The 24,047-nt window shown below is 38.0% G+C and overlaps 1 protein-coding gene and 1 long non-coding RNA gene across 2 annotated transcripts; both read right to left on the bottom strand.

Moving 5' to 3' along the window:
* Positions 1–13,185: 13,185 nt before the first annotated feature.
* On the bottom strand, positions 13,186–16,351 carry LOC142140350 (uncharacterized). The gene is made up of 3 exons (XR_012688426.1): positions 16,267–16,351; positions 15,024–15,141; positions 13,186–13,276 (listed from the first exon to the last, which is right to left on the bottom strand). It is a non-coding gene; the product is annotated as an uncharacterized LOC142140350 (long non-coding RNA).
* Positions 16,352–16,364: 13 nt separating this feature from the next.
* Positions 16,365–22,069, bottom strand: LOC142139912 (ciliary microtubule-associated protein 3-like; the record flags this gene model as incomplete). The annotated part of the gene is made up of 4 exons (XM_075197776.1): positions 21,887–22,069; positions 21,379–21,521; positions 17,913–18,011; positions 16,365–16,403 (listed from the first exon to the last, which is right to left on the bottom strand). Coding segments are annotated over exons 1-4 (297 nt in total), but the record flags the coding sequence as incomplete, so codon positions are not given.
* Between the last annotated feature and the right edge of the window lie 1,978 nt (positions 22,070–24,047).

Genomic DNA, 24,047 nt, shown 5'->3' with positions numbered 1-24,047 from the left:
CAGAAAACCGTGTCATCTCTGTAACCCACCTCAGCCCTTCAATTTCCTTTCTGCTTACTGTAGAGTATCACATTATTACAAAATCATAACAAAATATTTCAGCAACACCAATCAAAAATAATCAAAATTAATTCATCAGAAAATTATTATTAGAAATAGAGTATAAAGCTAAACATGTAGACACAGATACAACATTATAAGAGTAAATACATCCTAGAGAGACTGAGAGAAGTGTGTTAAAATTAAATAGTCATACACAATGCCCAGCGGTGATTGCAGGGACTTTTCTAGATTTTTCAGATGTATTTTTGGCCAAACGATTAAACTAAATGACTCTTATTTCACAAATACTCAGCTATAATAAGATCATATATGATAGGAACAATGTAAATCCATTATATAGGATAGATAATATATTATAGTAAAATATGGCATGCAGTACAGCAGAAAAAAGATGATTAAAATAGCAAGTAGCAACTGAAGTAGACTATATTCATATCTTTAATGAATTGATAGAAACAAAGTTATACGTAGCTGTAATATTAGTTTATGTTAGGATACATCAGAAGAAGACAATGTAAGTAGATTGAACTAAACAGAATAAAATATATTAGAGTATTAAAGCAGCCAATAAGAAGATCAATCAGGCTACTTGAAGATAAAATATTGTATTGCATAAAGCACTATGGGAAGATGTGAGAGCACTGAACAGATTACAATAATGTCAGATATAATAACATTTTAGTAAAAACTATGATAAAATTTAGCAAAGATTGAATAAAAAAGAAATAGACTCTTAGAAGATAAAGAATAATGTTAGGTAGGATAGGTTAGGGCCCTGCTGCAAGAGTCTACCTTGACGTGGTGGCAGGCTTAATAATCTTTTGGTCAAAAATATGCAATTGTGTGGTAATGGTGCATCTCTTCAACTCTTTTCACCTAGTCGAATAAAAGTAGCATATGGATCACATCAACATAAATATGGTAGAAAAACAACTAGCACCAGCATAGTACCTTTCTCCAGAAACACTTGCTCACATTCTTATGTATTCCTGGGTGACCTTCATCACTGAATGCTATTGCTTGCATATATTCTCTTAAACTATGCTTGTTTACTAAGAATACTTAAGTAATTTTGTAATTACATGTCTCCATAATGTAAATCACTTTGCTTTAATAAAAAAAATCATAGAAAATAAACTATTTCCATTTTCTCATACTTGCTTCCTTATGCCTTTCAGTATTGATTTTAGAGATCTGAGCAGACCCCTGTATTTTGGCTTTGGTTTTGGTTCTAAAAGCATGTTATTGTTTTGGCTTTGGCTTTGGCTATAAAACTATTTTCTTGTTTTGGTTTTGCTTTTGCCCAAAAATTCTCATGTCTTTTGAATTGGAGAATAAATAGGGATTTAAATAAAATGTACTAATGGGCATTTGGTTAACAGTGGTCATCTATCTCACTGGTGACAATGCCATTAGCCTTATTATCATCCTCATCCCAGATGTCTAGATCAATTAATTTGTCATTTTAGAAAAGAAGATAGACCAAGTAGGACAGCAGTGGCAATAATTAGATGGACAGTGACATCACTACTGTGCATCTGTAGACCAAGGCTATAATGTAAAATACTGCAAAAAGGCATTGTCCTTGGGCCCTCCCACCTGGGCGTGATATATATGTTCAACAGTTACATGATCAACATTTATATGGTAGACACCCCAATATAGACAGGGGTGTAAAGTCGACAATAACGATTTTGACAGTATTATTAGGTCGAAAGTTCAAATGTAGACATCATTATTAGGTTGACAATAGTATTCCTAACCCTATAATACTGTTGACATTTGAATTGTCAACCTAATAATACTGTGGACACCTGAATTGTCGACCTAATATTGTTGACTTCTGAAAATTGACCAAATGAATGCTTAGCTGTTGACAGCGTAGCATTTAACAGAAGATGATAAAGCAAGACAAAAATGTAAAATAGAGCAAACTGGACTTGTCCTTGGGCCCAAGCACCCTCCCACCCATATGTTAAAAAGGACTTGCATAGTATAACAAACCAAGTGCTTCAGCGACAGGGAATGCCAGTTTTGTGGCTGAAGTGCTTGATTTGTTTGAGCCCCACAAAAGAGAACATATTGGTTGTTGGTTGCTAAACTGGAGACTAGATAGGGATTTTAACAATTTACTAATGGACATTTGCCTAACTGTGATCAACTTCTTCTTCTTTCTAACTGCATTTGCCTGAGTGACTAAGGAATGTTAGAAGGTACTGGGTAGGCTTCCCTGACTTAGAAATGCACCCATGGGTGGCCAGCCAGAGTGAAGTGGGTAGAATTGGGCCAGAAATCCCGGTATCTTCACAACTGATATCAAGATCATCCTCACACAATATTAGTTCACCCCATATGGATACTAACTTTAGAACGGTATTCCTTATACAATTTGTAGTTAATTTTAAAATTCTACATTTTTGGGAAGTTGTCTCCTTCGACTATCACTCACAATATTCCCGGCTGTGCTAAACACTCTTTACGAGTACACACTGGAGGGTGGACAGCTTAAATATACAATAGCTAGTTTGTATAAGGGGCTCGAAATTGCCCTTTTTTTCCTCCCAGAACTCAAAAGGACTGTCTGAGATGCTAATTTGCACATTACTATTAAATTAATCCTCCACCATTCTACTAATACAAGGTGTATCAGATGGAAACATGGCAGGGGTATCAATATATTTTGGCATTTTTTTTAAGCCTCACCTGATGTCATATCAACCTTTTACTTTGGTGTGCTGTGTTGACTCATCATCATTGTGACTCTGAGAAAAGGGAAGTTTTTTTCTGGCAGTACTATTTGCAGGAGAAGCTGGAGCAGAGGACGTATCATGTGCGACTTGAGCCAACAGTGTGCTCCCCAAGGAGCTGTTTGCAACTGTGAACATTTGTGTCAGTTGTAAAGAAAGACATTACATATGGCTTAAACCTAGAATTAAGCACGGTTTCCAAAATGTAGTGATCCATGCGTTCCACTGCGGAGGTAAGTGAAAGATCTCTCTCCCTCTAGAAATCTTGTGGATAAACAAAGGCTGCTTATAAACAAAGGACTAGGAATCTTGTGGATAAACAAAGGCTGCTTATAAACAAAGGACTAGGAATCTTGTGGATAAACAAAGGCTGCTTATAAACAAAGGACTTCAGTAGTACTGAAGTCCTTTGTTTATAAGCAGCCTTTGTTTATCCACAAGATTCCTAGAGGGCTGCGTGATTGTGTAATCAGTGGCTAGTAAACCGTTAATGTGAGGACACTGTGTATATATAAAGGACGTGTATGTTAGGTATTGTGTGTAATATAGCTGCTGCATAATGTTCTATTTAATACAGAAAAGCATGTACTTCCTGAACAGTTAGTTCCCTTTGAGTGAGGTGTGGGATGATAGAGGAGTGTCTCTTACTGTGCTGATAACGTGGCACATACACTTGTGAATCTGTGAGTGTTGGCAGTGCATCAATGAGCTCCATTCAATTCTAGAACATTTCTGTACAAGTGCAGATCATGAAGGTTACAGTTTTATTTCCTATAAATTGGTATTCTAAGTATTTGTTTACTCTGCCTGACTTGTCCTGAAGTTTGAGTTGTATGCTCTTCTGAATAGTGTACCACAGTGTCTGAAAAAGTTAGTGTTATTTGATGTTAGTGTTAGCGATTGATTTAGCATAATGGTCTATTATAACAGTCTATCCTGCACACAGAGTGACGTTGGGTCAGCTGACAAGTTTTTTTATTAAAGAAATTTACCAGTAGCTGCTGCATTTCCCAACCTAGGCTTATACTCGAGTCAATAAGGTTTCCCAATTTTTTGTGGTAAAATTAGGTGCCTCGGCTTATATTCGGGTCGGCATATACTCGGATATATACGGTATATTCATTTTCTAATATAATGTGATATCACAAACACAAGAAAAGGGTCAAGCGCTGGTAGGAGATATAAATGATTACTCCTATGCAGGATATAGTAATATGCTATCAGTATACCTGCAGCTATCTGAATAAACAAGTACTGGGCTTGTAAACAGAAACTAATTTTTAAAAACAAAATAGTAGCGCTGGTATAACTATAGATACACATGTTTTTTTTAAATGGTATTATTTAAATATCACTTATTGCAACTAGCATCTAAAACAATTCAAAAAGAAATGTTAAAACAAAGATTAATGTTATTCCATTCTTATGCTCTGTATCTTGAAAAAAGCATAATTTTAATATATTACCCTACACAATTGTCTGTCCTAATCATATGGATGCCTGTGGCACAATCCTATTGGTCATACAGACATAAATATGACATTACGTCACCCAATAAGATAAAAATTAACATAATAAAAAGGACACAAGTAGGCAACTGGATGCAGAAATACATCATACAGGAGTATATTGATCTGTATTCTTACCTCTACCACATCATACAGCAGAAACCGTGAATGTCCCAGCCCTATATAGAGACTATAAATTCTGCAAAATGCAATATAAAAAAAACAGTACAGAGGCAAACACAGAACTGGAAGACTGTATGATCGTTACTTGCTCATATGGAACATGGCCTGTTTGGTTGCAAAACGTGATTCTTGTGAAACTTCTCAGCAATTTCATTGATTTCTACAACCAACAATAACCCACTATCTTTATTTTTATTTCTTAATCTCAGAATTATAACGTCTCTCATTCTTTCTCTAAGTGCAGATATAAACACAGAAAAGAATAAAAAATATTTCTTTTATTTTTTAATAAACAATTATTAAATTGTCCCCATATTATATACAATTAGAAAGCAAGGATTGTGGCATTTCTTGGCTACGGCATGATGAAAAATATGCTTTACTAGACCAGAGCTTAACAGATTCCTACTTTTCTAGCTTAATTAATAACTGCTGAACTGCTTACTTGCAACTTAAGTACAAACGATTATCAAGTTACGTCTATATTTTATTCTACGTTACTTCAGATTACTGTACTGATATTTATTGTACATCAGTCATCAAATATTTAAATATCACTGTTACTGTGTTAAACGTTTTCATCACCACTGCTTGGAAGGACACTTAATAGTTTAGAAAATATGCTTTATAAGTTCATACATTTATATTTCAACCATTCAAACAATACAGGAAGACATTCATGAGAATACGAGGGTGACAGAATTTCTTGGGTTGCATTATGCATGATGAGAGGTAGGTGAGAGACAGGGTTCTGGTGTTTTTGAAATGAAACCCTGCTGTAAGAAGCCCTGTCACCTCAGGGTTGTTGTTAATACAACAACCCCAAAGTGTTCCTTTGGGGTAAATTAGATCTGCCAGTTTCCAATCTCATTGTGCTGTCATCATTCCCCAGTGTGAAACAACAATTTTTCTGGTGTTGAAAGTTGTCACGGCTATGGATAGTTTATGGATCCCTTTTGCCACTACTTAGATGTTATTAGCAGTGGATGGTGGAGGATGAACGCACACAACTTGAATAACGGAACTGGCGACTAGCTTGGCAATATATTCTTAACAACAGTCCAGCAACTAATAATCAGCAGAGTAATAAGAATAGCCGTGCCAAACATAGAACCACAGATGACAAGGTAACTTGATTGTAGTTCAGTAGAGCATACAGGCAGCCGAGTAGAGAGGTAGTTGAGCCAATCAATATGAGTGCAGGTGTAATAGGCAACTCACGAGACAGTTCAGTGTGCAGATGTAGAAGTCCAGTACACAGGTAACAGCCATAGGAGATTCAGTAAGCAGTGTGGAACTACAAGTACCAGGTATGGTGGTAGTAGATGTAGAAGTCCAGCACACAGGTAACAGCAGTAGGAGATTCAGTAAGCAGTGTGGAACTACAAGTACCAGGTATGATGGTTGTAGATGTAAAAGTCCAGCACACAGGTAACAGCAGCAGGAGATTCAGTAAACAGTGTGGAACTACAAGTACCAGGTATGGTGGTTGTAGATGTAGAAGTCCAGCACACAGGTAACAGCAGTAGGAGATTTAGCCTAGACCAAGGTAGACTGAGTAACACGAAGATCAGGCAATAAGCCCATAACCTTGGGAGGTTAATATAGTGCTCCAAGACCAATAAGGTTTAGGGAGTGGTCCAGATCACAGTAGCTGGGAACACCTGTGAAAGTAAGGTCTGAAGGAGTAGCAAGCAGAATCATGGTTCTTAAAGGGAAAGTCACAGAGCCGGGACCTGATTAAGGGAGCGGTGTGTGACAAAAGTCTTATCTAGCAGCACTATCTATTTAATATTTTGCACTACCAGTGCTTTGGGGTGTCCCATATTCCCCAGTGTGAAACCACACTTTTCCTGGTGTTGAAAGTCTAATCTAGCAGCACTATCTATGTAATATTTTGCACTACAAGTGCATTGGGCTCATTATGATGGATTCACAGCAGTCCACATATGAGCAGGATCAGCAAGCAGGTGCTGGCACCAGTCCTGATGGTAGTCTTCCCTGTACGTCATCTGGTAAAGCCTATGTAAAAGTACATAGTCTTTTTAAATCAGGAAAAAAAGCACACCTCAAAAAAAATGCTACCGTGTTGAAGTGAAAAAGAACTGTAATTGATCAAAAGTTAACTGCCGATAAAAAAAATATTGCCAAAATGCCATTCTACACACGCAGTGGCAAAGAAAGAATGAGGCCTTCGGCTTTCCCTATTAGTGACAGATCGAAAACTGTTACTGAGCCTTCTTCTTGTACGGTCACTCGTGACCAAGCAAGACCAAGTAATTTTGAGTCCAAAAGTGGTGCACAACTACTATTACGTGTGAAAGCCGAGCTGCAAGATAACAGTAAGATATTAGAGGAAAATAAATGCTCAGAATCAGAAATGACACCAATCCCTGTGGAGAGTCCATACACTAGTGATATGTGTAATCATGAGCATTCTGATAGTGTACCCATAAAGAAGGGCCCTTTCAGCTTTTCTGCTGATGTGTGCCTGAACAGTCCGAGTGTAGCCGGTGTTACACTAATTGAGGATGCCACTTTGGAATTAGAAGAGGACGAGGGGGGGATTTGTGTAGGCGATGAGGGCGCTAATGAGGATGTTGATGAGGATGAGGTTGTTTGTGTCTGCACCAGTGGCAGCAGTTCTGGCACGTAGCAATAAAAGGGCCATTGTCATGCCTGGGCACAAAACAAAAAAACCCACTTCTTATGTGTGGAATTATTGCTACCCAAATCCTGACAACAGTTGTATAGCCATTTGTAGTGTATGTCAAGCCACAGTCAGTCGAGGGAGGGACCTTAACCATCTTGGAACCTCATCCATGTTACAAGTGGAAGTGGTCAAACCAAAGACTATATGACTGTGACAGCCCACTGAGTTGGTCATTTACCTTCACCAGCAGGAACAGCAGCAGCATGTACACCACTACGTAACATTTGTCACAGGCAGGACACTCTTTGTGTCACCAGCTTCACTAACAGGCATACGGCTGATAATTTGTTACGAAAATTAAGAGATGTGATTGATACATGGCTTATACCACTTGGACTCTCCCCAGGATATGTCATTTCTGATAACGCCAATAATATAGTGCGAGCATTACAGCTGGTTGAATTCCATCACATTCCATGGTTTGCTCACACCATAAACTTGGTGGTGCAGAGCTTCCTAAGAAATAACTGTGAGGTGCAGGATATGCTTTCGGTGGCCCGTAGAATTTCAGGGCATTTCAGGCATTCTGCCACAGCATGTAGGAGATTGCAGCAGCTCCAAGAACAGTTTAACTTGCCCTGCCACCAAGTTAAGCAAGAGGTGTTAACTAGGTGGAATTCCACCCTGTACATGCTTCAGAGGATGGAGGAACAGCGCAAAGCCATACAAGCGTATTGCACAAGTCATGACATTGGGAAAGGAAGGGGAATGTATTTCACTCTTGCACAGTGGGGAACCCTTTCTGAGCTGTGCAAGGTGCTGAAACCATTTTAAGTTGTGACGTGTGAAGTGAGTGCAGACTCTGCTAGCTTGAGCCAAGTAATTCCCTTAATTCGACTATTGGAAAAGCAGCTTGAGAAACTGAAGGAGGAGATGAAAGAAAGCAATTCCGCAAAGTATGTTGGCCTTGTAGATCAAGTACTTAATTCACTTCGCAATGATCCAAGAGTAATTAAAATCTTGAACTCGGATCACTACGTTTTGGCGATTGTGCTTGATCGAAGGTTTAAGACATACATTGATTCTTTGCTTCAAAATGAGCGAGATGTGAACCTTTGCAAGGAGCTATTGGTCAGCAAGTAGTCCGCTGAACTGGGCTTTGGCTTGACGACAGGCCGTCTTCTTTGTGCATTTCTATTTTATTGTACAGTCTATGCAGGCCATCTTCTTTTCTACTTAACTACAAGTGGATGGGGGCGGTGGGGTGGCTGATACAGACAATCACCAAACTACCTTTGTCCATTTCTATTTTTATTGTACAGTCTATGCTGGCCATCTTCTTTTCTATTTAACTACAAGTGGACGGGGGAGGGGGGGCTGATACAGACAGTCACCAAACTAGCTTTGTCCATTTCTATTTTTATTGTACAGTTTATGCTGGCCATCTTCTTTTCTATTTAACTACAAGTGGAGGAGGGGGGGGGGGGGCTATACAGACTGACACCAAACTACTATTGTCAATTTCTATTTTTATTGTACAGTCTATACCGGCTATTTTTTTTTCTATTTAACTACAAGTGGAGGGGGGGGGGGGGGTGGGCTCATACAGACTGACACCAAACTGCCTTTCAACATTTCTATTTTTATTGTACAGTCTATACCGGCTGTTTTTTTTCTATTTAACTGCAAGTGGAGGTGGGGCTGATGCAGACAGAAACTAAACTGCCTTTGTCCATTTATTTTTATATTTAACTATAAGTGTAGGGTGTAATATACACCCAAAGACGATGGCTGCATTGCCAATAGGCTTGTAACAATCCTGTCCAGGTTTGCTACTTTCCCTGTCTACTCTGTTCTCCTGTGGATCACATGACTCACTTTCAGGGCGGGTCATTCAAACCTGCTCTATTTAAACTCAGCACTGACACCTGCTCAATGTCAGTGCAACTTGTTTGCTAGCCTGACTCCATGGACGCCTGTGTATTCCTGAACTCTCCTGTTGGATTCCCTGTGGGTGAACCTGCTTCATCAACCAAGTGCTGGTAGCACTATCTATGTACAGAACTTTGCTGGTCTCTTTCCTTGTCATGTCTTGTCACAGCTAATCAACATCTATGCTGCATACTGACTACTGCCAAATACAAAACCATTGCCACGCCCTGCCGTGACTAACTTACATATTCTGACGTGCACAGAACCCTGCTAGTAGTCAGCCGTGGACTCCTTCTGTGCTCAGTGGAAGCAATACATATTCTATGTGTTTTATTGATACTTGCATTTATGTCCCATATATATATATATATATATATATATATATATATTCCTTGTGATTTGCAGTACTGCCGTGTTTAATGCTTAACCATTGTATTGTTATATATAACAATCTGCTTATCTCTAACATTTCATTACTATTTGCTGCATTGTTTATTATGTGTTGATATGTACTATGCTCATATTCATTGAAGTACTTTAAGCAGACCCATTGCCTTGTGTTCTTATTCTCTAAGCATCATATGATCCTGACTCGGCTAAGTCACGTGCCCAGGCCTTCGTGGGAACCGCCCACTAGGCCTGATATTATTCCAGTCCATAACAAGGCTAAGATGGAGAGGAAGACAATCAGGATTGTGTGTAGAATTAAGGACGGCCTACCAGGGATTAAACTTTTTTTTTGATAATTTATTAGCTTTAGAATTACCTTACTTATCCAAGAAACAGGTGGAGCACTAAATTAGGTTATTTTAGCCCCCAAAAAATTGATTTTTAAACAAAATTGCAAAACAAAACCAAAACATGCAAGGGCGGTTTTGCCAAAACCAAAACACGAAGGTAATCTAGATCCAAAACCAAAACCAAAACATGGGGGTTAGTGACCATCTCTAATAGAAATACAACCTTTCGATCACAATTCACCCACACAGTTGTCAACATTCAGTTTTTAGACATTTTAACTGGGTTTGGGATTGATGGAAAAGGGAGTAAATCAGGGGAGGAGATAGACACATATGGGAATAAGGGAGGGAAGGGGGTGATTTGGGGAGACAGGAAGTTCAAGATGTTGAGTTTTCAAATGGTTCCTGGGAGAGTAGTGTTATGAAATTAGCACCAAAGGCTCTGAAAGGCAGCTAACCAATCAAATAAGTCATTAAATAAGCTATTTAAATATTCCATAGAGGAGAAATACCATCTGTGATTATCAAAGACTCTACTGGGAGGGGGGAGGGGACCGCTTTTTCTATTCTCTGGCGATTAATATATTAGCTGCATTACTTATATGAGTGATGAGTCTGTCCCCATGTTTAGTATGTGAAGAAATTATTTATTTAAGAGTAGAAAGGCAGGGTCAGCAGGTATCTGGAAATCTGGTATTTGATAGATTAAATTGATAACCATCTCTCAGAATTGGGCTATCTGAGGGCATTTTCACCAGATGTCAAACAAAAATGCTGATATCCCCAAAACCTCTCCAGCAAAGGTCAGAGGACAGGGGATACATCTTCCGCAATCTACTTGGAACAAAGTACCATGCGGTATATATTTTATATGCATTTTCTTTCAGAGCTACATTAATAGAGGATTTAGCCATCCTGTGTTTGATTACATCCCAGTCCTTTACCTCTAAAGTGGTGTTCAGATCTCTTTCCCATTTGGGTGAGTTTCCAAATTTTGTGCGTCCTGGTGAAGTACAGAGAATGAAAATGAAACCATTGAGATTTACAGTATAAATACAGGTGCACTCAATTTAAGCTAATTCTGTTAGTTTATGTGATCTTATCTGCATCTGAATAAAAAAATATAATTTGTATGTATTGGAAATACGCTGATTGCGCTAAATCAAATGTCTCACATTAATCTGTAAAGTGGGGGGGGGGTGCAAAATCTTTTGAGATATGAAGAAACCGGTTAATACCTGAAACGGGGTGCTACTGGACTAAGAACTTTTTATTCATCACCCATTTCTCACAGTTTAATGTACTTGTTAATCCTTGGCCCAGTCTAAGTATATCCTCCAGAGCATCGGTGTATTATTATTTCATGTTATTAGGTACATTTTGCCCTTGCTATTACCTGCAATATTGTATATATTAGAAATAGAAAGAATATTGCTCTATTGTGTGCAAATAACAGGACAGCAGAAGTCATTTTGCTTGTATTAGCTAAGGTAATTACCATTTGTCACAGAACAATGTCTGAGTGACTTGACATAGCTAGCTGGCAGCCCACATTAATTAGATAGCTCAACAGGTAATCTGAGAGGTAATTAGGTTATACCTTCTAGATGATATGCAGTGTGCCTCCACAGTAATACACTGGCTGAAATAACATTGGGAAATGTATTAACATGTATCAATATAAATGTTATTGTATCAAAATGTATCACAGACTCAGATTGTGTAATGTTGCAGATACAATATGTCAAATGTAATGTTGTTTCACGCAAGCGTGAAGCGTTTAATGTGTCCAGCCAAATGGCTAATTGAGTCAAGCCATTCCATTGTATAATCAAGGTAACAGACACTGTATGTCTAAGTTTTAAAATGTCCACTGAGAGACCCCTGCTGCAAGGGGGAGGACTGAGACAGTGGACCCTACTCCCTGTGTATACAGCAAAGAATATAAGGAGAGCAGAATGCCAAGAGAGCTATTCTAGCTTGGAAGATCCTGGTGTACAAAACATCAGCAAAAAGGACTCTGGGCAGGCATTGAAGTGCTGCTGGAGGAAACCCTACCAGGACAGGGTCTGTGTGAGACAGCAACCCAAGCTGGGTGACATGGTAACTGTCTATCTAAACGGAAGGTGGTCACACTGCAAGAGGCTGCTGGAGGGCACATGCTATCATTTACCCTGTACCTTGTGAACATCTTGTGGTGTTGTGCTGTCGTAATAAAGCCTTATTTTGTATATACTCTGGTCTACCCGAGTGAGTTGAATCCCACAGAGTAACTGCCATCCCAGCTAAGGGTGGTATCCTCCCACCTGCTTTAAGCCATTGGTGTAAAAAGCTGGTGGCATTACCTGGGGGAAACATTGGGTGGTGCCAGATTGAGGTAAGTGGTGAAGGGTATGGTGAGAGCTTCTAGTGAGAATTAGATTTGTCCCAGACAGTCAGTGTTAATTTAGCTGTCGGATTGTCGTTAGCCGAGATCGGTCAGAGATTTCTAGTGAGTCAAGGTAGGTAGCAGAGAAACATTGGAAGAAGGTACAGCAGTCGATGCAGGACATTCATTTTTATGGCATTAATTCTGACTCCGAGAGATCAACATAGGGTGCCAGGTTTTCAAATCTCTTTCAATCGAGTCAATCAGTGGAAGATAATTTGAGTGGAATAGTTGATTAAAATGTTTAGTTATAGAGATGCTTAGGTACTGGATTGCATTAGGCCTTCAGAGAACACAAAAAGTGATCTCTAATTGTTTTTTAGTCTGGGTAGATAGGTGAAATGCCAAAACTTCTTATTTGCTATTGTTGACCTAGTAACTGGAGAGAGTGCCAAAAATGTGTGAGGGAAGTATGTGTGCTGGTAAAAGAAAGCATTACATTGTCTGCGAAAAGCGGGACTTTGTAATTGTGGTGGCCTATTTGAATCCCTTTGATATCTGGGTTGGCACGTATTCTAGATACTAAAAACTCAATACAGAAGGCCTATATCAGTAGGGAAATGGGACATATCTGTCTTGTGCCATTTTTTATATTAAATTTTGGGGAGATTAGACTGTTGGAAGAGAACTAGGAGGAAGGATTATAATATAGTGCCTGTATAGCGTGTAGGAAAGTTCCATGAAGGACAAATGTTGTTAAGGTCTGATGTATGAAAGGCAAAGATAGACTGTTGAATGCCTTGTTGGTAGGTCTAATATTGTTTTAAGTGTACATTGTCCTAACCAAAGCGAGAGGGACACCATGTAATTTCCTGCTTTAGGCATCTCAGTGACAGGAAATGTAACAATGAAATCTTCAATCATCAAACGTTGGAAAGAGGATGTGTTGAGCTGCAGACACAGGCAAGTATACAATAACTATTAACATTTATTGACTTTTAGCCACAATCTGGTTAGTCCTCATAGAGTCTCAGATATGCCACTTTCTCTCTGTTCTTCCTTAGTAGCTTGTCTGTTATCAGCTGGAAAGGAGAATGAGAAAAACAAAGTGAAAAACTTTTAACCAAGAAACAGTGTAACCAGTGTAAATTCATTGTTATAGACAACAATATTTCATTATTCACTGCCAAGCACTAGTGAACACTCCATGCTTATTATGTTTAAACACCTAAGCACACCTAAACTCTCTGGTCACGAATGTCACACCCATGCCATAACCGGAACAGAGGAGGATGGCAACAGAAAGTGGGTACCACATCACAACATGGTTACCAAGTAAGTGACCGCACAACACCAGTACCAGAGGGGTTTCACATTAATACAGTTAAACAGCAATATAATCAAGCAGTGGGAATAGTCAATAGAATACTGGGTTGCATAGAAAAAGATACTACTAGCAGGAAGAGTGAGGTTATATTGCCAGGTTATAGGTCACTGGTAAGATATCACATCAGGTATTGTTTCCTGTTCTACAGGCTCTGTATCCAAATATAATAAAATATAAAATAAATCTAAGAAGTGCTACTAAAATGGTGTATAGGCAGCATAACAAAATTTACCAGGAAGGACATCAAGAGCTTAAAATGTGCATTTTAGAGGACTAGGGACAAATGTGATATGATAGTAACATTGAGTTATATCAAAAGTATTAATAGAGTTTTTTGAAAAATAATGGGGTTTCTAGAACAAGGGCGCACACACTAAATTTGAGGGAGGAAGACTGATAGACAACATAAGAAAGAACTTTATTACAGAAAGGATGATAGATCTAAGGAATAGTATCCCAGCATTTGTGGTAGGAACTCATGTAGTAGAAGAATTCAAGAATGCATGAGGCAAACCAATAGTATTAAGATTTAGATCTAAAGTATTTAAAAATAAAGAAACATACATAAATAAAAAGAAATTAATGAAAAACACACAAAAAAGGTGCAGACCAAATTCTGTTTCTATGTACAGCTGCACTCCGCTTTACACCACAAGAATAAAGTCTTGCTATAAATCTACAATGGGTGAGCGTTAACATGTTAACATTAATTGATATCACATTGGGGCAGCCATGTTTGGAACATGTCTACTTTTATATCCTCTCATAAGCTTACAAGTCTGAACATATATTAATAATTGATTAATAGGCAACTAAACTGTGTGAAACAAATGGCAGTAGGGTACTAGTTAATAGAATGTATCCACAATTTATCAACAAAATATCGGTGGAGCAGTTGAGCGATACTCAGCTACCTGCGTGATTCTGGCCTGGAGCTGCAAAGATTAATTTACCTGTTCGCCAGGTAAGTCTGAGGGAATATGTACATTTGTGACCTGGCTGGTCGGTTCAAACATGCGCAGTGGAACTGAAAGCCTGCACCGTGTCTTTCAGTTCCACACAAAAGGAATTCATTGAAAAATAATAGAATGACATATGTAATATGGCAATAACAGGTAATATGGAAGAACATGTACTGCTGTGATGTTTGTTAAATAAGCTTTACTGTGTTGTTGCATGGGGAAGCATAACTCCAGTGAAATCCGGCGGATTTTATCACCAGTGGTGACCCCTTGATATAGGGCGAAGTCCTATGGGCGATGAAAACATTGCCATAGGGCTTTCTGCCTTATTATAAATGTGCCCCATAACCTCAGGGCCAGTGAACCTTGATGTGTTTGTAGAGAAGTTCTTGTACAAATTAGCTGAGTATAGTTATGAAACAAATTGCTGCAGTGGCAACTTATTTTATACTGGAGAAAATAGTGAATTATAATTCTTACCTCTACCCTTACAGTCCTCTTGTTAGGAGTTGCCACTGCTGCCCAGTCAGGGGATCCGAACCTCCCCGGCCAAGTTACCCTCCTACCCTGTTCTGCGTTCAGATTGTATGGTCCAGGGCTATGGAGATGTAAATTAGTATTTGTTAAAATAATATTTGGATAAAAATGTTCTATTGGATATTATAAGGATATTAGGACACATTAAAGAGTTTTGTAATGAGGATGCAGTTACAGCAATTTTACAAAACACTGAGATAAAATGGTATATTATTGTTTGTCAGAACTAAAGAAAGCCTTATAACAGTGTTCCTAATACTGAAAATATTTGTGACATTTGTCTTTACGCTCATTATAATTTTTGACATCACTAATAGCCACACAGTTGTACAATAAATACAATTTATTGTACATTCTACTCATGTATAATAAATGTATGTAAGACTAGTTTGTAATAATGACAAATATACAATAAAACTTTGCTAAATTTAATTTGGAACTGATTCTCTTTTTTAAAAAAGATACTTTTTCCTTAGAATAATGTTGTTGCTTTTTTACTGATGCCCAAGAAAATATTTCTTGTTTGGGTCGTAATAGAGAGCTATGACCTAAATGTAATAACTGAGACAGCCACAGTCTATTAAGTATGTCAGTGGTAAAAAAATACACTCACTAAGGAGTAATGCAGTAATAGCAATATGATAGTAAATTATAATAGGCAATGGGGGTATACTTAGCAACAAAATGCAGAAGTGCAGTATCCTATAGTTACCAATCAACAATGGGTTTTTGAATGATCTATTGCACATTGAGATCAAATGTCTCAATTTGCACATTTGCATTCTGCCAAATGATCCTGATTGTATTACAAGTTACTCAGCAGTTGCGGACGAGTGACACACAGCTGCATGATGTTTTCTAGTTTATTCTACATATATGTTTATAGGGGCATATTCAATTGTTGGCGAAAATGCCAAAAGTCTCGCGGTGCGCGCAATATTACCGTCATTACGGTTATAGTGCGCGTAAATACCATTATTACAGTAGTTTTCTCGTTGGATTTTAGCTCGCAGCTCCCTGAGCCGCGAGCTGAAATCCAGCTTACTATTACCGTAATAACGGTAATAGTTTTAATGCTGCGGGGATTCAAAAGAATTGAATATGCCCCATATAATGCTGTAAAATATATTTTAACAAGTTAATAAAACTGATCACCTTAGTCAGTACTAACTGAAACAGATATTACCTGGGAGGTAGTACTGACAGCTCATTGATCTTCCGTGAGAAGCGCACAGTACTGGTGTTAAATGGAGCAATACTGGGTAATACTGTGCGTTTATTATTACAGTCAGACTGATAATCCGCTGGACCAGCAGTAACCATCTGGAAAACACAAGTTTCACAGATAATCTGAATAAGTACAAGCATGAAATATCCAGTTGTATGCAAAAGTATTAACACCCCTGGTCAAACTGCATGTTTCACTGAATCTGTAAGTGAAAACAAGTAAACATAACCTCTGTATGGTAAAACCTCACACATGACATATTTCTACACATTAATGCAGTTTATTATTTATTTGCTAAATTTAGCAGTTTGAAAAACTAATGCAATGAATGTGGAATGTGAAAAAGTGGCGACACCCTTCCAGTTGATTCATTAATACTCTAAGGGGCACATTCAATTGACGGCGGGATCGCCGAAAATACCGCGCTCCAAAAATATTACTGTTAATACGGTAATCCTGCGCGTAAAAACCATTAATACGGTAATTTACTCGCTGGATTTCAGCTCGCAGCTCAGGGAGCTGTTGAATAAATACACTTCTGTCAAGGCTTTGTGCCTACTACAAGAACACAAACATGCGCTCATATGCGCAGCTGACTAGGGAACGGAAAATAAGGATAAATGACTGTTACAAAGCTGGGAAATGCTAAAAACTATATCTACATGCCTCTAGCTTCCAATTCTAACTGTTAGGTTTATCATACAGAATAGAAAATTGAACTGGAACCTTTGAAGTTAAGGCAAAACCTGGAGGACCCAGAAAAGTCTGATACCCATAACCGACTTATCACTAGAAAGGACCTGCAGAAGTCTTAAGAAGGCACAGAAGTAGTGCTCCACAGTATAACGTTTTACAATTTAATTGCAAAAGTCAACACTGAAGTATGCAGAACAACACTTACATAAGCTAGACACATTTTGGAATAAAGTGCTATAGGCTGATTAAACAAATACAGTTTGGCCTGTCAAGCTCTGTCAAAATTGTCCGGTTTCCACCTGTTTGTGACATTATATTCTGATATCTATATTCATCTTCTAATATAATATAATATCATATACTATAAAACACACAGTGTCAAGGGGTGGGGATTAGGGGCTCTTACCAAAGATGAAGAATTGGCAGATGAGTTATTCCATATGCTTTATTCACTCAAAGCAAGCAATTTGGCTGGTACATTACAACACACAAGTTATCAGAAATACGAAGAAAACAAGTTATCAGAAATACGAAGAAAACAACAACCAAGAAGTATACAAGATACCATAATGCCTAATGCTATATGTGTGGCATATCTTTAATAAGCGTAATATGTTTGATAATGTCCAGGTTTATATGTGGATGCCTTTGTAAACAAATAAATTAAGTTACTTCCTCTGACTCACTGCTTAGCTTGGGGTTATCTTCCTTGTGTGTCATATAGAATAATATTTTAGAGACTGTCACCCTGTGGCTATATTGATATAATCTGGGACTGTTCAATAATTAGTTGAAAGTAAAACAATGTTTTGGATGTGTGGATAATTTATAGTGAAAGTAACCACATAGCTCAGAGCTACTAACAGTGACAGCTATACTGGATATATACACTACCACAGAAGTATTACCTTACTATCTGGGGGGAAGCGGGGTGCAGTCCTGGCTCCCAAACAGTACCCCTTCTTACTCAGCGGTTTCCTCTGCTGAAGGTGCTTCAGGTTGGTAAACTGGTAACACAACAAATTAATAGTTCAGTCAAGGAAGAAAAAAACCATATTACACTGGTCTCTAAGTCATCTGGTATATTAAAAAGCACCTGAAATATATAAGATGAAGGTGAAACTGTTTTGTGAATACATACACATGTTGTTGTTTTTTAAAATGGTATTATTTAAATATCACTTAGTGCAACTACTATCTAAAACAATTCAAAAGAAATGTTAAAACAACAAAGATTAATGTTATTCCATTCTTATGCTCTGTATCTTGAAAAAAGCATCATGGTAATACAAGCTTTATATATGAGGGTGCACCTTCTACAGTGATTGATTGATTGAATATTTATTGTACTAATAATCTACTTTAGACTCTATAATAATACCACTGGCCTTTTTGGGTTTACCCAGTGCGGTACACAATTATCTAGTACCCTACACAATTGTCTGTCCTAATTATGTGGATGCCTGTGGCACAATCTTATTGGTCATACAGAAATAAATATGACATTACGTCACCCAATAAGATAAAAATAAACAGAATAAAAAGGACACAAGTAGACAGCTGGATGCATAAGTACATTATAGTGGAGCAGGGGCGCACGCAGGGTTTTTAAGTGTGGGTCCCCCCCCCCCAAAAAAAAACCCCAAAAAAGTGCAGCAGCTCCGTTTCCGCAGCTCTGTACTATCCAGCAGCCGCGGCGCTGTCAAAGAAACGTCCGCGGCGGTGCTGTTTACAATACAGCACCGCAGCGGATGCTTCTTTGACTGCGCCACGGCTGCTGTATAGTACAGGGGCACTTCTTTAGCGGAGAGGAAGGGTTTCTGGAGACCCAAAACCCCCCCCCTGCGTGCGCCACTGGGGAGTATAGTGATCTGCAAGAAGGTTCCTTTCAGTTAAAATTGCTACTCTACTCTATTATCCCAATAGTTTAGATTGACAGAAGATAGATTACAATATGTATTTTCCTGCTAATGCCTCATTTAGGTGTTTTTATGTTTCTATGTGACTTTCTGACAGTGTTTTTTATTTTCTCCAAGATCCGGGTATTTTTGCCATCCAAATGAATCCAGTATGATGTTCTAGATATTGGTAAGTATTGATGTAATTAAAATGTACTATTTCACTGATTTTAGAACTACATGTTCCAAATTCTCCAAGTCATTACTGTTTTTGAATATAATTTTTTTAAGTAGCAGAGCCCAATAGCAGATACTTGTGTAATATTCTGTACTGCATAGACTGGTGTAGTAAGTGTATTATACTGCAATCCAACCACCGGTGGGAGAGCAAACTGTTCTGATAGTCGCCTCATTCTGCATTTGGACACAATTTTTGTATGTTTCTGCGGTGGAATTTGGGCTTAAGTGTTCCCGTTCTTACCTCTACCAAGTAATACAGCAGAAACCGTCTCCCAGCCCTACATACAGACTATAAATTCAGCAAAATGCAATATAAAAAAAACAGTACAGAGGCAAACACAAAACTGGAAGACTGTATAATCGTTACTTTGCACATAGGAACATGGCAGAGGTTAACAGATTCCTACTTTTCTAGCTTTATTAATAACTGCTGAACTGCTTACTTGCACCTTAGGTACAAACGATTATCTAGTTACGTCTGTATTTTGTTCTACGTTACTTCAGATTACTGTACTGATATTTATTGTACATCAGTCATCAAATATTTTATTTATCACTGTTACTGTGTTAAACGTTTTCATCACCACTGCTTGGAAGACCACTTAATAGTTTAGAAAATATGCTTTATAACTTCATACATTTATATTTCAACCATTCAAGCCATAGGGGCAGACATTTCATGAGAAAACGAGGGTGACAAAATATCTTGGGTTGCATTATGCAAGATGAGATGTAGGTGAGAGACAGGATACTGGTGTTTTTGAAATGAAACCCTGCTGTAAGAAGCCCTGTCGCCTCAGGGTTGTTGTTAATACAACAACAACCCCAAAGGTTTCCTTTGGGCTAAATTTGACCTGCCAGTTTCCAATCTCACTGTGCTGTCATCATGATCTTGCTTTGATAAGAATGCAATTGCGTAAATAAAACAGCACCACTCATTTTAGTCTTTAGTCTGCTGTCATTTGTCCTGACACACGTTCTCCCCACATATAGGGAAAATTGGAAGAAAATCAGGGGCAGTGATGGGTTGGTGATCCAGACTAATTGGGGCCCAGTGAAGTGGTGCTGCCCTGGCGACCTTGTCAAAATAACAAGAAAATCCAATTAGAAGTTGTTGCTTCATGTGGTATGAAACAGCTGATCCAAGTCAGCTCGGACAGGAGCTGCAACAAAGTAAGGAGTGGAGACGGTGTGCTGGGATCGGAGGTAAGTGACTGCTGGGCACATCCATATCATCTTACTGCGCACATCATCTTACGAAGACATCATGCTGGGTATGACCAGGAAAGTTTTCTGGATATATACAGGGCATCTTTCTGGACACATACATGACATCTTGCTAAGGAAATTAGAAGTCATCTTGCTGGTAAAGTATAGGGCATCTTGCGTGTTATATTGGGACATCTTGTTGGGTTTAGGGTGGTTTATTATATCATGTTGGAAATTTTATTATTGGCCTCCATATGGTAGCATTGAGCTTTATATCATGGCCATGAAGCTGTATATTGTGGGCACTGAACTGTATATATGATGGACATTGGGATTGTAAACTAAGTATTTATTCATTCACCATATGGTGCACTGTAGAACACTAAGTATGTCCTTATATATTTTCTATATATGGTAGTATGGAAGCACAGTGGTTAACATTGCTGCCTCACATCCTGGGGTCATGGGTTTGATTCCAACTTTACAGTTGAAAAGAATGAAACCATAGGTGCATCTTTAATTACACATTTGTCACACCTTATAGGATATTTTATTTGGGACAGTTTAGTATTACTGAAGATTGCTTGAAGTGCCCAAATGTTGCACACAGCAAATCCAAATACACCTGCTAAGCTATGTCCTGAAAATGCTGACATGAAATTTATGTCCAAATAACTGCGCTACCCTGAAGATGAACCTTTTTTCCAATCTTGCAACAAGATTCAAAATTTTTAAATGTCTGTTGCTATTATAGATGGGTCTCTTGATGCACATACTTGTAATATATATCCATAATGTTATATTATACACCATTTAAAAAAAAAAACAACAACATCAGTATAAGCCTGTACTAGGACAGACAGAGGGGACTTTTAACACCAAAATGTAACAAATAAATACAATCTATACAATATATCTATAAATATCATCTGGGGAAGTTAAACACTTTTCAATATCCAAAATCTGTCTGCCCTATTTCAACCCTGCTCCAGATTTTATAAAGGATCCCCAAAATGTTTCCACTCACCTCCTCAATGTTGTAGCGCCCGGGTCCCACATTTGGAGCTCCTCTAATAGGGGCCAATTCAATACCCAGGCGGTCTGGGGCACAGGAATTAGGGAAACATTTCCTGTCCTGTCTGCTCTCAAAACAAATTCTTCGCAAATATTCTGAAGATTTTGAAAAAGAAGAATTAAATCTGAAAACAATCCTATATAATACCTACAGAAAATACTGCAAATTAAAACAGAGAAATTGTTGTTTTTTTATATAGACTGAGCACAATGTAGTATTGCAAACTAGGCTCAGTTTTTATTATAATTATAATTCAGGTCTATTATTTCGAATAATTTGCTTTAAAAAATAGCTTCTACTAATCTGTGATACAAAGAAGATCAAGGATTCAATTTTCCAGTCTCTCGTAGTATTTTAACTGATGTTAGGCTTATGCTAAGATAAAAATACAGTGCATAAGGTATAGTTATGACAGTCTTGTCTTATATTCTCCTTGGGAAATATCAGTTTCATGTCTTACCTGGTTTGCGCTCCATGCTCTTCTGTTTTGTGTACTTGAATGCTCTGGCTATGTTGTGTGATGTCACAATGCTGTCTAGTGCTCTGGGCACAACTCATGGTAGTTTTCACTGGGTCCCTCTGCTGGGTATATATCATACTGCAGCCAAATACCTCGGCTGGTCTGTAAAGAAGGAGTCTGGGAAGTAGTGTCTAAGAAATGGCAACTACTAATGTGCACATATACTATTGTTTGTTTAGGCTTTGTGGATGCAAAAAAACTGCATTGTTCACTATCTATACAATCAAAACCTATGCTTTCACTGCAACAGTATTATAGTAATGTAAATGACTTCCCAGCTGCTCACAGAATGTCACTATATATATATATATATATATATATATATATATATATATATATATATATATATATACACACACACACATATACACACATATAACACACAGCTAACCAATTAATTAAGCCATTAAATAAGATATTTAAATATTCCATATAGGAGAAATACAATCTGTGATTTATCAAAGCCTCTCTACTGGGAGGGGGGAGGAGACCGCTTTTTCCAATCTCTGGCGATTAAAATATTAGCTGCATTACTTATGTGATACCCCAAAACCTGAGTACCCTGGGGTGTATTTATATCTAAATATATGTGTGTACTCCTGGCTGTGTTCATATACATGCCTGTTTATATGTGGTCACATTTGTAAATTGTTATAGGTGTTTATAAAGATTTAAAAAGAAAAAAAAGATTTCTTGAGGGAGAAGTGACAGTTGAGAGTGGTTGGTGGTTGCCGGGAGTGACAGGGAGAGAGGAGTGTGATACTCAGGACCACTGAGCATAGTTGCCAATTCCGCTTATAACAAGCGGAATTGAGCTTCTTTTTTTGTGAAGTTGCAGGTTTTATTTCACTGCCGCGGGTAGTTTGTTTTTGGGCTTGGAGACGTTCTCCAAGTCCACAGGCTGCATAATCTTTTGTGGGCGGGTTGTGCAGTGAATTCCTCCAATGAAGTGGCGCTTTGTGGGTGGGCAGATCAGAGGAGGGACCTACTGAAATAAGTGCTGTGACAGACACACGATCGCTGCACTTATAGCAGGTAACACTGCTATATAACACCCTCCCCTCCCATTCAGTAAGCTGCTGGTGTCAGAAGACTGCTTTCAGAGCCCTATTTTATACTATCATGGGGCTGTGTGGTATAGACATACCAGTGTCCTAAATTACAGCATTTGCCTTTTCATTTGCCATATCAGTGTATAAATGTGTCCTCTTGTGTTTATAAAGGTTTTCTAAATGGAGATGCAGTGTAGAACTTAGTGTTATAGAAAAGGATGGTAAGTTGGGCTTTTTGGGCTTTTTAGGAGTGGTTTGGGCTTGTTTTTCATTTCAGAGTTGGCAACCCTGCCACTGAGAGAGATCCCTGTGTCTGGATAAACTGAGAGCAAAAAAAAAAAGGGACAGAATGAAAATCGTACAAAGTGATATATAAGCATATTAAAAGTGAAGAAAGTGTAAGAAGAGAAGAAGTGAGCAAAAGAGAGGCGTGAATAAAATGGAAAGTGCTGAAAATTACTAAGCAGAAGAGAGATCTGTAAAATCCCATTAAGAGACTGTGCTATGTACTGAGGACAGTGTGAGAGGAGAGAGACAAGTTGGTGTTGTAAAATAAGTTAAGCAGACACAGATCACTATAACTCCCACCATTACATCACTACAACTGAAAATATCAGCAGTTACTTAGACACATGTTTCTGATCCCTATATACTTCAATTGCTTACTAAAAAAGAATCCGTTTTTCAGGAAAACTACAGAAATAGTGTTTTGCCAAAATCTTTTTTTGAAGGGCTACAACCACTTAATAAAGTGACTCTTTATAAAGTCCAATGGGATAGAAAAAGAAATTTATGGCCCCAATCACGTGCACCACTTCTACAAATAGTTATTGAAATATTTGATGTAGGTCTTAAAGTTGTGTTAGAAATTAAGTTATATATTAATGTTTTATATATATATATATATATATATATATATATATATATATATATATATGAAGGTTAATAATTTATTCTGCCAGAAACACCCATAGACAAAGAATTCCAATAAGATATCAGTGTTAGTAGTACGGCAAATTTAAAGGTTCGTCAATTGTAAATAGTTTTAA

This window comes from Mixophyes fleayi, chromosome 2 (genome assembly GCF_038048845.1).
Source record: "Mixophyes fleayi isolate aMixFle1 chromosome 2, aMixFle1.hap1, whole genome shotgun sequence".
Classification (NCBI taxonomy): domain Eukaryota; kingdom Metazoa; phylum Chordata; class Amphibia; order Anura; family Limnodynastidae; genus Mixophyes; species Mixophyes fleayi.
The sequence above is the reverse complement of the archived record's forward strand: the minus strand, read 5'-3'. Positions and strand labels throughout refer to the sequence as shown.